This window comes from Salminus brasiliensis, chromosome 8 (genome assembly GCF_030463535.1).
Source record: "Salminus brasiliensis chromosome 8, fSalBra1.hap2, whole genome shotgun sequence".
In the NCBI taxonomy this organism is placed as follows: domain Eukaryota; kingdom Metazoa; phylum Chordata; class Actinopteri; order Characiformes; family Bryconidae; genus Salminus; species Salminus brasiliensis.
The window spans coordinates 39,212,992-39,230,318 of NC_132885.1; the positions used below are offsets into that span (position 1 = coordinate 39,212,992).

At 37.9% G+C, this 17,327-nt stretch overlaps 1 protein-coding gene across 2 annotated transcripts in view; it reads right to left on the reverse strand.

Annotated features, from left to right (window-relative positions):
- The window catches only part of arhgap15 (Rho GTPase activating protein 15), a 57,703-nt gene that overhangs the window by 34,622 nt on the left and 5,754 nt on the right, over positions 1 to 17,327 (reverse strand). Inside the window, exons 1-5 of one of the 2 annotated variants that reach the window (XM_072686567.1) lie at positions 15,304 to 15,399; positions 10,896 to 10,949; positions 9,285 to 9,352; positions 9,010 to 9,097; positions 6,055 to 6,144 (exon numbers count right to left, since the gene is read on the reverse strand). In XM_072686567.1, the coding sequence (XP_072542668.1) occupies positions 6,055 to 6,144; positions 9,010 to 9,097; positions 9,285 to 9,352; positions 10,896 to 10,949 (300 nt within the window). In that variant the 5' untranslated portion in view covers positions 15,304 to 15,399. Of the gene's footprint in view, positions 1 to 6,054; positions 6,145 to 9,009; positions 9,098 to 9,284; positions 9,353 to 10,895; positions 10,950 to 15,303; positions 15,400 to 17,327 lie in introns of those variants that run through there. The other variant, XM_072686566.1, reaches the window with a different exon arrangement.

Here is a 17,327-nt window from a genome sequence, read left to right on the forward strand (position 1 = left end):
CTTGTGGGTTTTAATGCACAGCTGTCATTTCATAGTTGTAATCTCCATTGTAATCTGTTGTTTGAGTCTCAAATCCTTCTGTTCATCCTCTGATCATCATCAAATGTACAAAATATTCCCTTCCCATTAAAGTCTACAGTTATTACCCAATACTGCAAGCTAAGCAGCTTTGGCCACCAAGATCTGCCATCACAAATACCTTTTTTTCTGCCGTTCAGTCTTAGGAGGTGAAGATACCAGGCTAGGTTGTATGGTATTGATTCAGAAGGTCCAGTAAAATGTCTGAACGACTGTAAAGAAAATCCCTTCCAGGCCACACAGCCAACAAGAAATAAGCCGTTTCTGTAGAACGGAGTTTCACAAGGCAGCCAGAACTGTAAAGAACTGTCTGGTTTGCTTCGGGTCAGCTAATTTACTCATATGTTGTGTAAACTGCTTTATAAGCCTGTGAAGTTGCTGTGGTTTAATTGTTAAAATGGCCGTAAATAGTCCACACTATTACACCACTTTGATGAATTGAATTTTGTTGACAAACATCTTGGGCCCAGATGTATAAGACCTTTTTTTAGGCAGGTTTCAGCACAAATATGCTGCCTGAATAAATTAAACTAGTGCATGAGCCTGAATGTATTTATGCAACGAATACAATAGCAGGATTATCAAGATATCATTTATTAAAGTTTTGGCCATTTTGATTGAAATGTTCTTTAGCTCTTAAAATCAGGTTGACATTACCAATAGTGTCTCAAAAACATTACTGAGAGAGGCAAAGGCAGTTGCAATTATAAGTTTAAGTTATAATTATCTGTTACACTATTACAAATGTAATTGTAATAATTACACTATTATAAAAGCAGTTGTAATTGTAATATTTACACTATTACACAATCAGTTATAATTGTAAGGTACAGTATTATAAAAGCAGTTGTAATTGTAATAAACTATTATAAAAGCAGTTGTAATTGTAAGTTACAGCACTATAAAGGTAGTTGTAATTGTGAGTTACAGTATTATAAAAGCAGTTGTAAATGTAAGTTACAGTACTATAAAGGTAATTGTAATTGTAATAATTACAGTATTATAAAAGCAGTTGCAAATGTAAGTTACAGTACTATAAAGGTAATTGTAATAATTACACTATTACAAAAAAAGTTGCAATTGTAAGTTACACTATTATAAAACCAGTTGTAATTGTAATATTTACACTATTACAAAACTATTATAAAGATAAATTTGTAATTATAATAAATTATTATAAAAGCAGTTGTAATTGTAATAATGAACTCTTTCTTTTAGATAATTACTTTTTTCCCCAGAATTCTGACTTAGTAGCTCAAAACAATGTCTCACTTTATTGAAATATCATTTGATTTCTTGAAATGTAGAATTCATTATATGGAAAAAAACAAAATGTTTTATCATGTTTGTTTATTTTTTAGATTTTGGCATAGTATGTAAAATTTGTTTTTGCTTGAATTGTGGTCCTCATCACTTACAAATTCTATCTAGTGTGGTAAAATATTTATTTCGTCAAATCTTTTGACATATCTCAAAATTATGATTTTACCCAAACGTTTACATTTTGAAATATTCTGTCTCTCATTTGTAATCTAATACATTTACATTCAATTTACAATACTTCAGTCACTTGGTATCTAGAAATAATGACTTGCTATATTAAAATAGTAACAGTAATAGATACATATTCATTAAATTTGGAGCTAGTTCCTTTAAGGTTTGCCTTAGCAGGTTGAAATATGATTTGTGTTCTCAAGAGGTTTATAAAGTTTCCCCAAATTTGACCACATTTTTCAGATAATTACTATTATTTTTCAATAATTTCTTGGATTTGTAATCCAAAACAATTACTGGCTTTCCTGAAGCAACAGTCAGTCAATATGTCAGTATAGTAAGGCCTTATAACAGGACCTTAGGTCAACATTCAGAGAAATGACTTTGTCAGAATGTTAAGAAATTGAGTGATATCAGAAACAGAGGGATATTATTTCTGCATATATCACTGCCTTCTAAATTGTGCCCCTATAGAATGTTATATGAATGTTTTGGTGGGTAAAACTTTAATTATCAGCATGGACATCTTCACAGTCTTAATAAAGTGAGCGTTACTTTCGGGCACATTGCGAGTGCACGGGCGCATGCTGTTGCTATGTGTCTACATCTGGCCCTCGGTGTGTTTTCCTAGCACGGCTTTGATCTCACCAACTTGGCAGTCGCTGTTAAGGCTGTGTACGAGTGGTATAACCAATGACAACCTGAAAACCATCTCATAATTACTGAAGACAACTCGTCATTTCATTAGCTCAATTCTCTCAAGTACCCTCATGAAGGGCTGCACAATTTAGCGACCCCATCAGGCAAGGAAGCCCAGACCCCTGACCAGACGCTGAGAAGAGCCCCTCGGTGTGTACGCATGGCCGAGAGGCGGTTGAGTTGTGACAGTGCCTCACTGAAGATCCTCAGATACTGTGACAACCTCTGAGGTGCCACATCCGCCTCAGCAATATGCTTCCTATCACTGATATTCATCTTTATCACTAGTGTCAGTGCCCATCTCGAGTGTGAAGGCACTTGTGAAGTGGTGCAGTTTTCACCTAAAGTAACCCCCCCCCCCCAGGAAATGCGTCAACTTTGTCAATTAGAACAGTTGTGGGGTGTTTTTTTACTTTGAGGTTCTGTTGTTTTAATTGCAGTTATTTTATTATAATAGTCTTTCCTACAATTTACTTTAATTTACTTTAGTGTTCATAACTAAAAAATAATACAGAACAAAATAAAAAAAAAATAATACATAATAATGATAATGAAAAAATTACAAAGAATAAGAATGCAAATGATGACAATAATAATAATAATAATAATAATAATAATAATTGTTAAATATATTAATGCCTTTTTCTAAATAATGCAAGTAATTTTTTACATTTGGTAATAATAATGCATATAATTATAACAGTGCATTTTAATAATTAATCATGTTGTATCAATAATGCACAATTATTATTAATTACAAGTAAATTAATTTAAATTCATACAAAAAGTCATATCAAAATAATGCATTGCATTGCATATCTGCATATATTTGCATTCACAAAACAAGCATATTTGCCTTGTATTGAGCCTCACATCAGCCCTGAATAACATGTTTATAAGCAATACCTGAATATTTATGAACACTTATACATATTAAATATAAACTAAATAACTATCGACGTAAGGAGCCTTAAACAAAAGCGATTGATGTATTTTATATAATTCGCTGCAAAAACCTTGCATCTCCAAAAGGTCAACCCAGATAAGTTCACCTAATTTAAGAACTTTGAGGCAACTTTTTTGCCTTACATAAATTGAAATAAATAAACAAAGAAAGTTTCCTGGATGTCTTTTCTTTTTAGTATGCAAATTGATGTTGCCTGGAGCCAATGGGAAAGCTGTGAGTCTGTGAGTTACTCAAATAAGCTGTATTGCACACATAAACCCACTATGTATTATGTATTATAGTATTTTTTCCAATGGCAACAGAAAAAACTCCATTGTTATATGTTGATTCAACTAAAATGTTAATTAAAATGATCGCAGATATTCACCAAACTCAAAACTGTTACATCTTACGGTTACATCTGCACTACCCTGCATGTGAAACCTGAGCGTTAGTATTTTGCACTGTGTCGGAGATGATGATGATGTCGTTCGTGGTGTCAACATCTTCTGTTCCTGGATTCCACCAGGTTCGGATTTCGGCCACAGAAGTTGGTGTTTCCACTTGTGAACCTCTAGGTTTCCCATGCGTATTGTTTCCAGGATGCACCTTTTTTTCCTTCTTTTAAAGGAAGGTGGGTTTCGGATGATCCGAGCAGTCTATGTCTGCCGCCGGTGCATCTGACACAATCGGTCCTAATGTTTTGGAAGTCATTCACTTTTAAATGAGACCCTTTCATTCTGGCAGCTGTGCGGCCTAATCGGATGACAGTCATCTAATAATCTTCCAAGGCTCTTATCGTCCAAAACAAACCGTTTTCTTTCGAAAAATGGCGAGTTAAGCGATCCACGCAACTGTGGGCGTCGACACCAGCACCCGCTGGTGTGTTATTTCAGCGGTAGGAGATGCCTTCCTGTAGGAAGAGTGTGTCGTACTCTGGCGTTCTAGCGTTACCGATATGTGTGCGTGCGGGAAAACAGGTTGGGTTTTGACGAGGCTTTGAAAGCAAAACCTGAATATGGGTCATTGGTTCACGACCCCAAATTCGTCCACTCAGATCAAATGTATGTTGTAGTTGGGTTGGATCTTACTGACTGAAGATTGGGAAAACGTCTGGGTCTGCGTTAAAGCCAAAGCCAAATCCTGACGTTCAAGGTCACAAGGTTATGATCTACAGCACATTGTATGTTCTAGGCCCCCCCCCCCCTCCCATTTCAACTGATGTTGCTCCCCTTTGACTATTTCTAATTTCAGTTTTCTTCTGACATATCATTTGCAAAAAACGCTAAACTCATCAAGCCTAATGTTGCGCCTCAAGGCTTATGAGGCCGAAACGAGAAATGCTATCAGCCTAATCCGTGAAATAGCAGGGAAATAAAAATCTCTGCCAGGCCGTGCAAGTGGAATATCGGAAACGATAAAAGCAGTCAGGCCTCGTTGCTTATAACAGTGATCAAAACCCAGACAAAACAGGGCCCCCTTATCCGCACGCCATCCTCGATCTGACAGGAATCTTTTGTTTTCCTCTAAGCCGTCTAGATAGCCGGCGAGTCCTGAGCTGAAAGCACGGCGGAGTGCAGCTCTTAACTACGCCGCAGTCGAATTAACAAATTCTCCGCGCTAATTTCTAATCCTCGCCAAAGTTGATTGACAGTGTTGTCAAGGCCACGAAATGGCTCGGTACCATCATTACAAGCACTTTTTTTTCTTCCCATATACCAAGTTTGGGATTACTCAAGATTACGCCTTAATGCCTTGTTAATCTCCCTTCGGAGAGAAAGATTTCTGGGCGGAATGCTGGACAGTGGCAAAGCGCATGGCGGCGATAAGACATCATAAGCGCATGATGAGATTGGGTATCTGCTTTTCATCTTGCTTTGGGTTCATTATGGGCTCTGGCTCGGCTAACAGAGTATTGATAAACACTTGACGCCAGTCCCTTAATCGCCAGTCAAAAGATCGCCACGCTTTAGATTTTGCATAAATGCCGTGAGGCTCTGACACCATTGGCCTGGTCTGAGAAGTATAGGGTTAGAGTCCATCACAGGTCATTTTAGAAGAACTTATGGACTTTATGGAGTTTAGAGAAGGTCATTACCATTCGTCTTGGACACCTATGGAATTTAACTCAACCAGTGAACACATACACACAGTGACCGTGAGCACACATGCATGGAGTGGTGGGCAGCTGGGGAGCAGAAAGGGTGCCGAGCAGCTTGCCGAGCCAGAGTATCGAACCCACAGCCCTGTCATCGAAAGCCCAGTGCTCTGACCGCTGAGCCGCCACTGCCCAAGTGGGGTCTAGGCTTCATGGTCTTAAGAAAATACCTGGTATCACGCCTGCAACATAACCAGGCTACCAAAAAGCAGAGTCAGCCGGAATAGCAGTATGCTTAGCTATGATAAGCTATGATAAGCCAGATAAACTGCATGCTGAAGCGATGCATTGTGGGAAACGTAGTTCACTAGCGCCAGTTACCAGAGTTAACGTTAGTCCAAAGTTAGTGGTGGGATGCTAGCTAGCATATTAGCAAGTTAAAGCTAGCTGTCCAGCGACCTGAAGGATAGGTGGCTCTGAGCCAAATCCACCGTAAGAGTGGCATCCAGGCAACACCCACCTATGTGTCCGTCTCCACCTTCTGGAGATGGGTGGCCGCCGTAGCATCGACAAAACCATACAAATGAATGGCTTAGTGGGTATGTTTAGTAGTATGGTTATTTTTCAGGTGTGATGAAAAAATTTGACTGAAGTTGTAAGTTGTATAAAAGCTAGATCTAATGCTGATCATGAAAAGTCATGAAAGGTCATCAAAGCTTTTAAGAGCGAGGTTTCCTACCTGGAATACGTTTTTTCGGCTTGATTTTTCTGTCGTCCACTCGATGACCGCATCACAAAGGTCCACTCCATCTGGTTTAGCTCCAGGTTTCTGTGGAAAAGATACTCCTGTTCATTTACAAGTTAATAGCACTCAAAAAAAAAAAAAAATTAAGCACTGGGTTGTTGTTCACAGGGTTGTGGGTTCAATACCCACATCCACTAAGCTGCCACTGTTGGGCACTTGTTGACCATGACCCTGAAACTGCTCTGCTCACTGTTCACGACCCCAAATTCATCCCCTCAGATCGTATGTATGTTGTAGTTGGGTTGGCTACAGCGCATTGTAGGTTCTAGGCCCCCCTCCCCCCTCAACTGATGTTGCTCATCTTTGACTATTCCTAATTTCAGTTTTCTTCTGACATATCATTTGCAAAAACGTCAAACTCATCAAGCCTAATGTTGTGCCTCAAGGCTTATGAGGTCGGAACGAGAAAATACCCACATCCACTAAGCTGCCATCGTTTGCACTGTTTGGCCCAAGTCTTATTTGAAGTACGCCACCGCTTAGGGTCCCAACGTCACCAGCCCCCCAGCAGCAGAGATAACATGATAAACAATACATATTTTTAAATAATAAAATAAAATTAAAATTTAATGGTATTACACAGGTATAAGCGATGTTTATATGAATTTATTTTCATACACCAATATCAGGTTAAGCAATTTCTGTAAAAGTGCTGCTGGATAAATGCAGATATGCGCTGCTTGGGTGGTCAGTAAGGGCCCGGGCGCTTCAGCGTATTGCACAATATCTCTCTCCAGCTCCCGTTCCCACTTGCACAGCTGTTTGAAACTTAACACTGAAAGAAATGAAACTGGCTAACTTGTTTATTGCAGTGTCTTTCTGCTGATGGTACTTTCAGAAAGTTAAATTAATAACGTAAAAATTAATTCAAACATATTTGTGAGTTTGCGACCCCTGTAAGGTTCATAACTGTAGCCAGAATGACATTGGTATGATGTGAGCTAATTACAAACATTACTAATGATATTGGGTATGTTACACACACACAGTGTTAGCCTATGGAATGATGAGGCATCTGGTGCTGAGGTGGTGGTATGAGGGGCCCAATTAAAAAAAAAGAATCTGCTAAGGGCCCCATAAAGGCTTGGGCCGGCCCGATGCGGGTATGGGTTTACAGGCATCTCTCCACACTTCCACTTAACAATATGAAGTATAATAAGCTGTTAGTTGGGAAAGTACTGTGTGTGTGTGTGTGTGTGTGTGTGTGTGTGTGTGTGTGTTTTCTCAGGCGCTGTGTACGGGAGGAACATGTGCATGGAGATGTGGCATGAAAACAGGCCATAATGTCATATTATGTTGCAGAATTCATCTCAAGTTGAGGAAAGAGATGACTGGAATCTGCGTGGAGTAAAGGGATCTCCAGCATTTCCTGGCACTGAACCGGAGCCACTTGTGCTGTGACCGTGTAACACGAGACAGGTTTGTCTGAATCAAAGGCCCGACATGTCAGGGAATATGTATGAAGGGGCCACCTGTAACCTTTCCATCTTATTAGCCTCCGCTGTCAGATTGCTACAAATCATGTGACAAGTCATACAACCGGCGACAGGTAGGGTCATTATTTTTCCCCAGTGTCTAAAATTCCTACTACTATGGTCGCGCCGTCGCGCTCTGCACCGTAATAATTACAGTTATTTAAAGGTGTGAAAAGTATTCCCATTTATTCCTCAGATAGAAGTGAGTGGAGATACGAGGGTTTAAAAGACTTCTATAGAAGCTGAAGTATCAACTGAAGCTTTTTACTCCAGTAAAAGTGTAAAAGTACTGGTTTCAGAACGACTTCAAGTAGAAAAGTAAAAGTAATGGAAGGAAAACAAAGGCTGAAAGCTTAGGCCGAACCACAGGGGTCTATAGTGCACTACTAAAACCCATTTCTCTAAAAGTCATAATGAGGAGAACGTTCTATAATAATATTAATATCTGATATTCTAATGTTCTATTAAAATGTTGATGTTAAAAATGTTGGGCTGCACTAGGCTCCTGTTTCAGCTGCAGATCTGCCCATTGAAAATGAAGCATTTCAGTAATATCAGCTCTATTAAAGGAGCATCTCTGTGCTCTACTGAGCATTAACATGAGCTTCATGGAGGAAAATATGAGGAGTCGTTGTCTAGAAGTTCTGTAAAGCTGCAGAAAGTCAGACTTCAGAGGCGTGTGATCAATAAGCTTTATTGGAATGTAAATGTGGGGCTCAGTCGGGACGTTTCACTGCAGCTCTCTTGAGTCTCTGCCACGGACACAGTCTTCATACTAGACTACAGACGTCTGCTGTGTCTCACTTTCTGGATGGAGAGATTTATCTGGATAGGGTTTGACGAGCCGGAATGATAAAAAACTGGAATGAAATAGGAGTAACGAGGCTGTTTTTAAAATGTAAGGAATAGAAAGTTTAGATAATTGGGCGAAAATGTAAGAAGTCGACTATATAATAATAATAATTACTCCAGTAAAGTTTAGATAATCAACATTTCTACTTAAGTAAGATAAAGAAGTATATTATGGTCATTATAACAGTCGCTGTACAATCATCTGCCGCTCCTTTTTATTATTCTGGAACTGTCTGAGATTTCTTAATGTTTAACGGCTTCTTATTAATTATTTAATAAGTTAAATAGAGCTCGAGCATTGTGTTGAAATCATCTCATACATTTACTTTAGCTGCAACCCCAAATTTATATTATATTATATTATATTTAATATTGCTGAAATGTTGCAATAGTTATTTATTTTTTGTGCTATTTGTGCTATGTGTATTAAAAGTACAGTCTGTCCATTTAATCATTTTCCTAAAGACGATCAGTGTGTTTTTGATCAGTGCTCTTATGTGTGTGTAGGTGTGTTTTATGCGGATGCAGGCGGGTGTTAAAATATGAAGCTGGACCAAATTACCAGGTTGGCCAGCGTCTCTTGCTTGCTCTCTTTGTAAAAATGCAGCTCGTTGGAGCAAAGGACGACCCAGGACTGTGTCCAGTTCTTCCTGCAGGAACAGTCAGATTGCAGTTGTTCAGTGGTTGCCAGAAAATAAGAAACTACAGGCGTACTACATACTGTCTTAATGTCTTTGTAATAACAAGCTGAGATCCTATCATATTTGACCTTCAGTAGTACTGTAGAGCCAACTGGGGGGCAAACCTCAGTGACAAAAGATGGTCAAATTCACTGACCTCAGTTTTTTTCCTCCGTCTGAAATCTTGGCTTTGTGTAAATATTCCCCTTGCAAATCAACCTGAAGCTGGAAGAGAAAAGAATGTATTTATTATATGGTATCTGTTAGAAACTTTGAATATATATATATATATATATATATATATAAGAATGTATTTATTATATGGTATCTGTTAGAAACTTTGAATATATATATATATATATATATATATATATTTACATACACACAATGAGAACTGCTGAATTTCATAATGAATGGATCAATAGAAATGCTCCAAAATGACTTATAGAATAAAATCTTTTTACATTGACCTCCATTTAGGATATAATTTTTTTTACACAATATAAAATATATACATACAGCTCTGGAAAAAAATAAGAGACCATTTCTTTCCCTTAAATTTGCATACAGCTCTGGAAAAAAATAAGAGACCATTTCTTTCCCTTAAATTTGCATTTCTACGTGTACAGCAATCATTCTATTTCAGGCATTTAATCAAACTAAGCTGAGTTAGCTGAATCTGCAGACTATGAATATGGCATAAAGTCCCAACAGCAATGTGAAATACCAGTGGAGAGCCGGCAAAGACATGAACGCTGTGGTCAGTCAGGGATATTTCACCACAGTGATTTCTGAATGCTCTGAGTTCAGATATTAGTCCTGTGTTGTTTAAATTTGAATAATAACTTCTTTTATTATAATTATTATAATCATTTCTTTGCATTATTTGAGCAGTTGTTTTTGCGCAGTTGTCATTTCTGCAAATAAATAATTAAATGCTCTAAATAGCAAATATTTTTATTTGGAATTTAAGGGAAATGTTGTCCATGGTTTAGGAAATATAATGCAAATATTCATTTCTCTAAAACACACTGCCTAGAAATAGTAAAACCAGAGACTCTGATAATGTAGGGTGGTCTCTTAGTGTTTTCTCTTAATGTTGATTATTATTATTATTATTATTTTTAAAGAGATACAATGTGTTTTGTGGACAACATTAACAATACATATACATCTAATTTGTGCTAATGTTATATATATATATATATATATATATATATATATGTATATAAATCAAATCAAATCACACGTGTAAAGGTGAGTGAAAAACTTAGGTGCATCGCCCCTCACTGTAGTAAAAAAAAAAACTCATATTTCCAAAATATACTTGTTGTATAATATTTACACATTGACTAATACTATACATATAATATACACATATTATACACACTATACAAATCCTCTATGTACGATATGCCGCTGGTTTAAAGCAGTTGTACATGTTTGATATAATCTGAAATGTTTACATTATTTACAAAAGACACCGGATAGGTGTGAATATAATATATAATATACGTACAGTATGTAATAAAATATTGATAAATATGTGAAGAGAAATATGTAAAATATGTCATATGTAATATTTCAAAATACATATTTTACACTCCACATATTTATCTGTATTTTACGAGGTACACTTTACACTAATGCCATTTATTTATTTCATTACAGTAGTAGTTATATGCGCACTAGATACCTAGATTACCCAGCATTCCAGGTATCTAGTCTGAGTTTCTGTGCATACAAGAATGAAATTCACAGTTGCTACCTGAAGGCCCTGCCCAACATTGTGCTGCGACTGGTTCCTTCGATGCCGATTCATCTGAAAAATAAATAATGAAATAAATAAATGAAAATGACATTGCTTAGTTGCAATATATATATATTTTTACTGTATTTCGATATTAATAAAGCGAACCAGTTAAGGGAATCAGTTCTGCTGCATTTATTGATTTAGATTACGATCAGTGAAGTGATTATTTCCAATAAAGTCACAATTCTGTGGGTTTTAATGCGATAATGAAAATTTGCGTGATTCTACAAAGCTTCCATTGCTTGTTAGTTTTGTTAATCTTTAAGGTTTCCTTATGATTACCCATGATGCCTTGGTAGGCTTAAATGATAGCCTTTTAACTTGGACTGAATTTGTGCGTGTATAACCGTAATTTATCAGTTATTTGTGTATATAATCATATTTCGCTACTGTCCAATGAAAAACATGTATCTCCATTTTTGCCCAGTTTCGGTTTTCTCCATGAACCCTGTAGCTTCTGTTCACTGTGTGGGTAATTTTAGATAAATGGACCAATAGAAATGCTCTAAATGTCTTCCATTCAAAGCATGTTTGCCTTCTCCTGTAAGCGACGATATAAACTTTGTATCTCCGAAACCTCAAGTAACTTTACGGTAGAAGCAAAACATACAGTATTAACTTTAGACAGAAGCTTTCACATTTCTGAAGGCTGTCAAGAATATCAGTCTTTACGTTCTCCAGCAGAGAAAGGTTCTTAAAAGGTTCTAGGCGTGGATATAGAGAGTCCTGGGGTAGATGGAGGGTGTGTCGATGTCAGTATGGATCTGAAAATTGAACCCGATATGCCCCTTGTTCCCTTCTTTTGCAGAACCGCCGTCACTGATGCAAACTGGGTAGGCCTCTCGGGAAGCAGCCTATCGGAGCAGTGTGCTGGGAGGGGGAGGGGCTTATTTCATACCTGCTTTCACACTCAAATAACTAGAATTATTTATTAATCAGTTATAAATGATAGGGGCTGTGATTTTCAGGGAGGTGAAAAGGTTCTTCTGGAGATGGGGTTCGTTATCCGAGCCAATTGAACTTTAATTAAAATGTAATTTTAACAAATTATGCTATTATATTAATATGGAAAAGCATTGTTTTTGTCCCATATAAACAGTAGCATGGGTTCTTTAAAGAGACCCATATAGTAGAAGGTGTCCATCATGGAGAAGCAGTGTTTACTGGTTCTCCAGGCTGGAACATCTCATTGACAGTAGAAACTGTTCTTGCATATAAGAGCATGCTCTGAAAGGTTCTCAAGAAAACCAGAAGTGCTAGTCCCACAACGCTGGCCCGACCTGTACAGCTAGGCCTCACCAAACAGCACAGTCTCTCAGTTCCTTCCGCCGCGGTTTGAAGACTCACCTCTTCAGGCAGGTTAACACCTCCCTGCACTCATTCACACCTCTGCTTGTTTTCCTTAGAACTACATATCTGACTTTTCCAGTGTAAAACAGAACAGAGCAACTGCTGTTCGCTCTTCAGTCACATCGACCTTTGTGTTGCTTTGGTCTGACGTCTTCAGCAGCTCTTGCTCTGACGGGGCTCTAATGGCTAAATGAGTTCAACTGCAGGTAAATGAGTGTCCCAGTCAGACCAGCTCTCACTGTAAGAGAGGCCAGACCATCCAGTTTAATAGAGCGATCAGGACCGACCTGCAGATGAGTTATACTGTATACTGCCTGTCCCACAGTGGAGGTCCAAAAGTCTGAGACCACCTTAAAAATCTGCTGTTCATCATTTAAATCTGGATGTTAAGCAAACCTGGAGGTTAAACTAATTAAGGTTTATTATTTTTTTGGATATTAAGCAAATTTCTAACCTAATTGTTTTATAATAAGTTACAACAACAGCCTGACTGTTACTATTTCTAAATGTCTTATTAATAAATGCTTTTATGCTTTTATCTTATTTATTATATTTATTTCATTTATGTAGTGCCATATTTTACTATATTTATTTTTTTTTTATTGTAATAATTTTATTAATAACTGCTTGTGAATAATTGATTGTTTATTCTGTATGTAGTAGCTGTGCCAAATGACTAAAAAGTCTTTAAGTGTCAAATGACTAAATAATTATTAACAAAAAACTTTTATTTTATGTAATTTATAATTATTTTATATAATATTTTGTAAAAAAAATATATATTATTTATAATTACATAACTTAGCTTATCCATACCATGAAGGGAGGAGGGGATGGTTTCTATGCATATTTTCCCTAGACAGTAATAAATACAGTATTCAGTGTTTATGAATGTCCTATGAAGCCCTTATGTAGGTACCCTTTGAATGCCTAATGGTGAAATTGAAGCATTTCTTAATGCATATTAATGCAATTATATAACATAGCAGTATATATAATGATATAATATAGCAGTATTTAATAAAAACTCTTATATGACCCTGATGTTGGGACATTATTGGGTCTGTTATGTAGAGCATATTAAAAATGTTAGCTATAAATTCCATCAGTAGGAAACAGCTCAGGTGTGTTTTGACTGATCTCCTGAAGCTCAGGTTCAGTGTCAGTTATGCTGTTTTCCCTCTCAAATGATTCAGCTGATACTATGATACTATAGGATGTTCACTGGAGCTTCCTGCATGTTCTCCAGTGGAGTGTACGCGGTTCTGCTGGGGTATTTCTTTGGCTTTGGCTCTGGTTAGTTTACACTCTGTAAGCTGGCAAGTCAGATATGTGTGAATCTGAAGCCTCGGGATGTGCTGACAGCAAGTAGACGGTTCGGGCACAGTGTTGGACAGTGCTAGCCTGCCCTCTGCTGGTATGTTTCTGCAGAGTTTCTGAATCAGCAGATAAGCAAGAGTTTCCAGTCCAGTGCCGTGCAGACTAAGGAGGTTCCTCCCAGACCAGTGACCCCTGTAGCTCCCTGTGGAGTGTACTACTCCACAGAGGGGGGGCAGTGTCCAGTGCGAAGGGAACTTCAAGCTGAGTAGTGAGTAGCACTTTGTCAATTCACTGGAAGGTGACAGTAAAGTTTACCCATCGGTCATTGCGTGTCCTGCCAAAGCTGTCGCATGTCCAAAAATGGACATCCTCTGAAATGCTCAGGTTAAATGGATGAATTCCTAAAAAAAATAATGTTCAGCTGTGGAACACAGCGTAAAAGACTATGCCACAAATGTATGAAATAAGAAAGCGACGTAAAATAATTATTAATTTATTAATTTTTTCTGATTGTCTCATCAATTTAGATCACCAGTTACTCAACCCACATATCCGTACATATCCACTCCCCCATCACACTCAACACCCCAGACACTAGCGAGGGCGAGACCAACAGCAACTAGCAAGTTATCGGCAGCCGGGGCCCCGAGAGAGCGCAACTGGCCTTGCTCTCTCTAGGGTGGGTAGATGGCGCTCTCCCCTCACATCACTCTAGTGCGGAGCTTCCCTCCAGGCGCGTTGGATGGTTGCCTGGTCACGTGGCATCGGCGGCAGTTGGAAAAAGAGGTGTGGCTGGCTGCGCAAGTGTCGAGTTATCGTTGTGTGTTGGTCTCGCCCTCGCTAGTGTCTGGGGTGTTGAGTGTGATGGGGGAGTGGATATGTACGGATATGTGGGTTGGCTGTTAACTTGATAACTTGCTAGTCGGCAGCCGGGGCCCCGAGAGAGCACAACTGGCCTTGCTCTCTCTAGGGTGGGTAGATGGCATGATCGGGATTCGAACCAGCGACCCTCTGATCACAGTGACAGCATCTTAGTCCGGTGGGCTAACTGGTCCCCAATTTTGGAAAATGTAAAAAAAGTTTTATAGAAATAATTTATAATATAATGTTATATATATTAAATTTGTATAGAAAATTAATCTAAACTTTTAAATGTTTATCCTAAGTGAGATCCTTTGATAGTTATGTGGTTATGAATTACAGACCCAGTTGAAAGTGAAATGGCATAAAAATACCCATATTCAGCATATTTCTGTATTACTTATTATGTATTATTATATGGATATGTACACGTCACATGTCTTATGCTTGGCAGATTTGTGATGGGAACACAAGCTAGCTTGTTGGCCAGCTAATTTGTTTAAATTTGTTCAAACAGCTCGTTGTAGTGGAATATAAATACATTATATAATTCGAATATTAAATTTGAGCCCCACGGTAGCTGCTTGTTCAGGTGTTCTTTGGCCTCTATTGTATACTCTATGAGAATGCTGGGTAAATGACTCTGTAAATATAGTGTTTTGTGTTGTGTCGGGCCTTGAAACCACATGAAAAGCTTGTTGAAAATAGAGCCAACGAGTATTTTTGTGCTGGATGTGCACGTCACACAGCACCGCACCGCTAACACAGTTGGCGGGTGTGAAGGGCTTCAGTACAGGAGTGTAGTGAGCATGAGGAAGCATGAGGTGTTCACCGCAGCTGGAGTGAAGCAGGCTTTCTTCTGTCGGCGGATGCAGTCTGATGTTACAGCTAATGTTCTGCTTACAGGATCTCACACGTTTTGGTTAGTTGTTCACGTTAGGGTTAGTTATTACAGGGTTAGTTATTACAGGGTTAGTTGTTAAAGGGTTAGTTATTACAGGGTTAGTTATTACAGGGTTAGTTATTACAGGGTTAGGGTTAGTTGTTACAGGGTTAGGGTTAGTTATTACAGGGTTAGTTTTTACAGGGTTAGGGTTAGTTAATACAGGGTTAGTGTTAGAGTTAGTTATTACAGGGTTAGTTATTACACGGTTAGTTAATACAGGGTTAGTTATTACAGGGTTAGTTATTACAGGGTTAGTTATTACACGGTTAGTTAATACAGGGTTAGTTATTACAGGGTTAGTTATTACAGGGTTAGTTATTACAGGGTTAGGGTTAGTTGTTACAGGGTTAGTTATTACAGGGTTAGGGTTAGTTGTTACAGGGTTAGGGTTAGTTATTACACGGTTAGTTAATACAGGGTTAGTTATTACAGGGTTAGTTATTACAGGGTTAGGGTTAGTTGTTACAGGGTTAGGGTTAGTTATTACAGGTTTAGGGTTAGTTATTACAGGGTTAGTTATTACAGGGTTAGGGTTAGTTATTACAGGGTTAGTTATTACAGGGTTAGTTATTACAGGGTTAGGGTTAGTTGTTAAAGGGTTAGTAATTACAGGGTTAGAGTTAGTTATTACAGGGTTAGTTATTACAGGGTTAGTTGTTACAGGGTTAGAGTTAGTTATTACAGGGTTAGTTATTACAGGGTTAGTTATTACAGGGTTAGGGTTAGTTATTACAGGGTTAGTTATTACAGGGTTAGTTGTTACAGGGTTAGAGTTAGTTATTACAGGGTTAGTTATTACAGGGTTAGTTATTACAGGGTTAGGGTTAGTTGTTAAAGGGTTAGTAATTACAGGGTTAGAGTTAGTTATTACAGGGTTAGTTGTTACAGGGTTAGTTATTACAGGGTTAGGTTTTTACAGGGTTAGTTATTACAGGGTTAGTTATTACAGGGTTAGGGTTAGTTGTTACAGGGTTAGTTATTACAGGGTTAGGGTTAGTTGTTATAGGGTTAGTAATTACAGGGTTAGAGTTAGTTATTACAGTGTTAGTGTTAGAGTTAGTTATTACAGGGTTAGTTGTTACAGGGTTAGGTTTTTATAGGGTTAGTTATTACAGGGTTAGGGTTAGTTGTTATAGGGTTAGGGTTAGTTGTTATAGGGTTAGGGTTAGTTATTACAGGGTTAGGGTTAGTTGTTATAGGGTTAGGGTTAGTTATTACAGGGTTAGGGTTAGTTATTACAGGGTTAGGGTTAGTTATTACAGGGTTAGGGCTAGTTAATACAGGGTTAGTTATTACAGAGTTAGGGTTAGTTGTTAAAGGGTTAGTAATTACATGGTTAGAGTTAGTTATTACAGTGTTAGTGTTAGGGTTAGTTATTACAGGGTTAGTTTTTACAGGGTTAGTTATTACAGGGTTAGTTTTTACAGGGTTAGTTATTACAGGGTTAGTTATTACAGGGTTAGGTTTTTACAGGGTTAGTTATTACAGGGTTAGTTATTACAGGGTTAGGGTTAGTTATTACAGGGTTAGTTATTACAGGGTTAGTTATTACAGGGTTAGGTTTTTACAGGGTTAGTTATTACAGGGTTAGGGTTAGTTATTACAGGGTTAGGGCTAGTTAATACAGGGTTAGTTATTACAGTGTTAGTTATTACAGGGTTAGGGTTAGTTATTACAGGGTAAGGGTTAGTTATTACAGGGTTGGGGCTAGTTAATACAGGGTCAGTTATTACAGGGTTAGGGTTAGTTATTACAGGGTTAGTTATTACAGGGTTAGTTAATACAGGGTTAGGGTTAGTTGTTACAGGGTTAGTTGTTACAGGGTTAGTTGTTACAGGGTTAGTTATTACAGGGTTAGGGTTAGTTGTTACAGGGTTAGTTGTTACAGGGTTAGTTATTATAGTCAGAGC